This window comes from Gopherus flavomarginatus, chromosome 14, assembly GCF_025201925.1.
Source record: "Gopherus flavomarginatus isolate rGopFla2 chromosome 14, rGopFla2.mat.asm, whole genome shotgun sequence".
Lineage (NCBI taxonomy): Eukaryota > Metazoa > Chordata > Testudines > Testudinidae > Gopherus > Gopherus flavomarginatus.
The window spans coordinates 40,104,851-40,110,850 of NC_066630.1; the positions used below are offsets into that span (position 1 = coordinate 40,104,851).

At 40.5% G+C, this 6,000-nt stretch overlaps 1 protein-coding gene across 4 annotated transcripts in view; it reads left to right on the forward strand.

The window, feature by feature from the left end:
- GFOD2 (glucose-fructose oxidoreductase domain containing 2) overlaps window positions 1–5,658 on the forward strand; it is a 53,614-nt gene extending 47,956 nt beyond the window's left edge. For all 4 annotated transcript variants that reach the window (XM_050922427.1, XM_050922426.1, XM_050922429.1 and 1 more), the window contains one exon: window positions 3,309–5,658. In XM_050922427.1, coding sequence (XP_050778384.1) covers window positions 3,309–4,207 — 899 coding nt within the window. In that variant the 3' untranslated portion in view covers window positions 4,208–5,658. The remainder of the gene's footprint in view (window positions 1–3,308) is intronic.
- The last annotated feature ends 342 nt before the right edge of the window (window positions 5,659–6,000 follow it).

The window sequence follows — 6,000 nt, forward strand, 5'->3', positions numbered from 1 at the left end:
AAGGACATTCTGAGATAAGAACCAGAATCTGCTCTAAGTGTGGAAGGGCTTCCAGGCAAGTGGCTGCTGTCACTTGCCTTATTTTTTTTGTATTATGCCCAACATGCTGAAATTGGCTTCCGACACCTGTTAATGTTTTCTGGTTTCAGGCAGATCTCTAATATTAAGCGATGCTCAGTATTTCATCAGAATAGGCATTGGGACAAGGGTGAAACTACGCTATTGAATGATAGAGAATAGAGAGTTTGGTTGACGTTTACAGTGGAGTTGTATGTGTTGTGTTCTAGTTTGTAATCTGTGAAGTTGCATGTCATGCACATGTGCCCACATAACAAGGAGTAGGGTGAAGGATCCAGGTGTATGTTGAAATGTGGGTATTGCATATGAATGGACATAAAAACGGGCCATACTGAGTCAGATCAATGGTTCATCTATCCCAGGATCCTGTCTTCTGACAATGGCCAGTGCCAACTGCTTCAGAGGGAATGAACAGAACAGGGCAATTATTGAGCGATCCATCCCCTGTTGTCCACTCCCAGCTTCTGGCAATCGGAGGCTAAGGACACACAGAATATGGGATTACATCCCCAACTATCTTGGCTAATAGCCATGATGGACCTGTTGTCTATGAACTTGTCTAATTCTTTTTTGAACCCAGGTATAGTTTTGGCCTTCACGACATCACCTGGCAACGAATTCCACAAGTTGACCATGCATTGCGTGAACTATTTCTTTTTTTGTTTTTTTTTGTTTGTTTGTTTTAAACGTGTTGCCCATTAATTTCATTGGTAATGCCTGATTTGTGTGTTATGTGAAGGCATAAATAACATTTCCTTTGCTTTCTCCATACCATTCATAATTTTATAAGCCTCTTTCATACCACCCCTCATACCCCATCTCTTTTCCAAACTGAATAGTCCCAGTCTTTTTAATCTCTCCTCATATGGAAGCTGTTCCATCCCCTTAATCATTTTTGTTGCCCTGCTCTGTACCTTTCCCAATTCTAATATTTCTTTTTTGAGATAGGGTGACCAGAACTGCGTGCAGTATTCAAGGTGTATTCAAGTATTCAGTGGCATTATGATATTTCCTGTCTTATCATCTAACCCAGGGGTCAGCAGCCTTTCAGAAGTGCTGTACCGAGTCTTCATTTATTCACTCTAATTTAAGGTTTCGCGTGCCGGTAATATATTTTAACATTTTTAGAAGGTCTCTTTCTATAAGTCTATAATATGTAACTAAACTACTGTTGTATGTAAAGTAAATAAGGTTTTTTAAATGTTTAAGAAGCTTCATTTAAAATTAAATTAAAATGCAGAGCCCCCCGGACCGGTGGCCCTGACCTGGGCAGTGTGAGTGCCACTGAAAGTCAGCTTGCGTGCTGCCTTCAGAACACATGTTATAGATTGCTTATCCCTGATCTAACCCTTTCCTTGTGGTTTTTAACATCCTGTTAGGTTTTATGACTGCCGCTGCACGTTGAGTGGATCTTTTCAGAGAGCTATCCACAATGACTCCAAGATCTTTCTTGAGTGGTAACAGCTAATTTAGATCCCATCATTTTACATGTAAATGTTTTCCAGTGTGCATCACTTTGAATTTATCAACATTGAATTTCATCTGCCATTTTGTTGCCCAGTCACCCAGTTTTGTGAGCTCCCTTTGTAACTCTTTGCAGTCTGCTTCGGACTTAACTATCCTGAGTGATTTTGTCATCTTTTTTGCCATCTGTTGCCTGATCTTTAGATTATGTATTAATTATATTGATTACTTAAGAATCCCCAGCTCTCACTTTGAGGATTGGCAGGTTCTTGTCCCAAGATCAGGCCCAGTATTATTTAAATTATTATGTAGTTGGGAACCCCGATGTGCACAGTTGTTACACTCGCACTGTAGGAACTCTTTTATATTTACAGATATGGTTTATTAATACATTTAGCACAGTCATAAACACTCCAGCTTAGTAAGATCTACGATAGAATGTGCATCTGCACATCTGTATACTCACACCATCCCTTGCAGAACAACCTGATATGTTAGCCATCATCTTCCTTATCATCATCACCTTCCCCATCATCCTCAGTGGCAGTCACTCTGGCACCTCCCAAGGACGACATCTGTCTCCTACTGCCCATAGGCAGGGATGCCACTTTTATAATATGTTATGCTGATGCTGCTGTTTGATGCATTTTCAGTAGGGGATTTTTCCCTTTTTCCTTATTTGTATTTCCTCACCTTGCTAATGTTGGAGTGTCTTTTTCCTATAGGTCAGTATATCAATGATCTCAACTTATTATATACATCAGTTCATTACCGTGGCCATTTTGTGGTTAGGTATCACATTTTTATTTCTGTCCTAACCAGTTATTTTGAGTCTTTCCAAGTTGTGGTTTACCTGTTAAGTTTAAAAGGATATGAACTTAGGAAAACCCCTGTGCCAGCCTGCCTCAACGCATCCTGTATCTAGCTATGGCAGAGGTCGCAGCCATATATGGACCTTACGCTTTCTTTCATCACCATCTTTAGCTGAAAGGTCCCAAACATATGTATGCTAACTTGTCCTAGCTTAACATACAAAACGTGGCTTGTAGGTCCCTTGGTTATAGCCAGAATATAAACCTATTATGATAAAACCCATAAGAAACTTACAAGAAAAGGTGGGGTGGGTGGGTGGAGAGAGAGAGGATAGCATTAGATGTATCTTATGTATCGGTTATGTACATCAGTCGGTTTCCAGGACACTTCTGTGGTTGAATCATGTACCTGTGGTCAAACTTCCCCTTAAAGTCTATTTTCATCTCCCCAAATACTTGGGGTTTTTCGCTGGGCCATTTATCTGTGCCATGTTTCTGTTCAAAGTTTATAGGCCTCAAGCCTTACGCTAACTTGTTGAAGCTAATGTCTTACAGGATACAGGCCTGTAGGTTTCTTGCGTTACCACTGAATATAATGCAAAGCAATAAGGCAAGCTATCCCACTGGGCTACACATCTCACTCTTTACCCATTTTTCCAGATCATTTATGAATATGTTGAACAGCACTGGTTCCTGTACAGATCCCTGTGAGACACCACTATTTACCTCTCTCCATTGGGAAGACTGACCATTTAGTCCTACCCTTTCTGGTGATTGTTGACAATGCTCTGTATGTTTTATCTTGGCACATGCTTCTAGACAAAATTAGTTGACGCTATTTAGTAATTTTAAAAAATGAAATGGAATCTAAGTGCCTTTAAGTTAACTGCAAAGCCTTCAAAGCAATATTTTGCCTGCATGGAAGAATTTTCACGTCTGTCTTGTTGTCTGCAGGTATTGGGAAGAATGTGATCTGTGAGAAATCAGCTACTTCTGTGGATGCCTTCAGAATGGTTACAGCTGCCAGATATTACCCCAAGCTGATGAGCATTGTTGGTAATGTCCTCCGTTTCCTGCCTGCCTTTGTCAAAATGAAGCAGTTAATAGAAGAACAGTACATAGGCCATGTGTTGATCTGTGATGTGCGAGTGTACTGGGGAAGCCTGCTCAACCACAAGTACAACTGGATCTGTGATGAACTAATGGGAGGAGGTGGACTGCACACAATGGGCACCTATATTATAGACCTCTTAACTCATCTAACCAGCAGGAAGGCAGAGAAGGTCCATGGCTTGCTTAAGACTTTTGTGAAGCAGAACGCAGCTATCAGTGGAATCCGTCATGTCACTAGTGATGACTTCTGCTTTTTTCAGATGCTTATGACTGGAGGTGTCTGTAGTACCGTGACTCTCAACTTTAACATGCCTGGATCATTTGTTCACGAAGTCATGATCGTTGGGTCCACAGGTCGCCTTATAGCTCGTGGGACAGATTTATACGGGCAGAAGAATACAGCACTCCAAGAGGAACTACTGCTTACAGATTCTCTGACCATCAACACAGGCCTTCTGGACAAGTGTTTTAAAGACATCCCCTTGCTGTACCTGAAAGGAATGGTATACATGGTGCAAGCTCTGAGACTGTCTTTCCAAGACCAGGAAGACCGTCGGACATGGGATCACAAACCAGTCTCCATGGCAGCTTCTTTTGAAGATGGCCTCTATATGCAAAGTGTAGTAGATGCCATTAAAAAATCCAGCAGGTCTGGGGAGTGGGAAGCTGTGGAAGTGATGACTGAGGAACCAGATGCCAACCAAAACCTTTGTGAGGCACTTCAAAGAAATAACCTATAAAATATAAACAATTCCTGGTGTCCACTATGGAAAATGAGAACAGTTGAAGATGTCCAGACGTAACTATAGAAGTTTCTCAGTTTTTAGGACATGTAGGTTCTTATTTAATACTTTGTTTTTTCATACTTGTGGGTAAAACATGTCATGGTCTGATGAAACTGTTCCTCCCTGGGCAGATTGTTTTGTTTTTAAACTCGTTTAGAGAGTTTTAAATGTTTTTGGGTTTTGCTGGGGTTTTTAGTTTTTTTTTTAAGCTGAATTTCTGTTTTGGAGATTGTTAGGAAAACTTGAATTGCCCTTTGCACTTGCAGTAGCTAAAATGAAGTGAGGGATCTTCTGTTGCTGGATTGTTGGGAGACAGGACACAGTCCCTCTTGCACATAGTTCAGTTATTTTTCCAATTTTAATCTGAGTGCGAGTAGAGGAAGATCAGGGAGTATGTACTGTTCTTGCTCTCGCTAATAGGACTTTCACTGACATTTTTTAAGTTTATTTTTCAGCTTGTAAAACTTTAATAAAGGAAAGTGTAACGACATGGCAAATCTCTAACCTTGTGTTCAGAAGAGTAGAAGGGACAGAGCAAAGTCTGTAAGATGCAGATCAGGCTTACTGTTCCGCACATAGTGACTGTGCTGCATGTTTCAAATTAATTTAAATTGGTATCTAATTACCCCATGGATTCTCCATTGACATTATTGATAAAGTCTCTGCAGCGATCATTAGACGAGTTGGAACACTATGATTATTTCAGCTGTTGTTCCATCCGTGTGACTGTTCCTCCACAGCAAATACTTTGGAGACTAATACCTCACATCAACTTTTTTCCACAACTTCCCTCCCCCAGACCAGTTGTGAATTTGTGTTCACTGTCTTGGCAGCATGTATGCCAAATCTACATCAGTGTTTCCAGTCCTATAAGACGTAGTAAAGCCCCCAGTAGCTTACGAGGTGGTGCCTCTGGATTCCTTAATATGCTATCTATTTGATAATGAGACGGGAAGACATTAAGCTTTCTAGGAACTTTGAACTTGGATGAAAAAGTAGGAAATATGCCATTACTATACTCTTCTGGGCTGGCAAGGGAATCACTACAATACACAGGCCCTGCTAGCTAAAGAAAACAGTGACTGAATCATTAGGGCAGTGACAGCCTTTGGTTTGGGTGAGCCTGTTTTAAATCATGCACACTGGATAATATTACCCCTCCACATACACACACACCTTATAGTTTTGTACCCAGTGGGGATAATTTGTGCTGCTGGCAGATCTTGAATGAATTTCCACTCCATCCCAGAAGTATGTTTGTTCATTAAGTTGTCATTGAGAAGGAGAGAATTTTTATTGAGTTTATCTTGTTTACTTGAATGTTTTAATGTTTCCCACTAGGTTTTAACCCTGTATATTTATATAAAGCATTAACATGCAAACATAACCTTTTCATTAAATGGTCCTTTCTGAAAAGTGTGTCTCGTTTGTTTTCTGTAGCAATAAACATTTATGTTGGCTGAGGACAGACTTTCATAGAGCTGATTATTCTTTAGACAAACTGAAAAGTCCCCTAACAAAGATCACCAGGAGACCATTGTTTTTCCTTTACTGGCACAAACCTCTTCTTTGTAACTTGTGTTTCAGGGCGGTGAAGAATATCCCACTGTAGAACCATTAGTATCTGTTCATTGCAACTGTCCACAGAGATTGGGCAAGTCGCTGCCTGAGGAATTCCCTTAGTTTGGTGCTGCTCTGTTCTCAAGTGAGACTATTTCTAGTCCTCAGGCTGTTACATCACAAGTTCA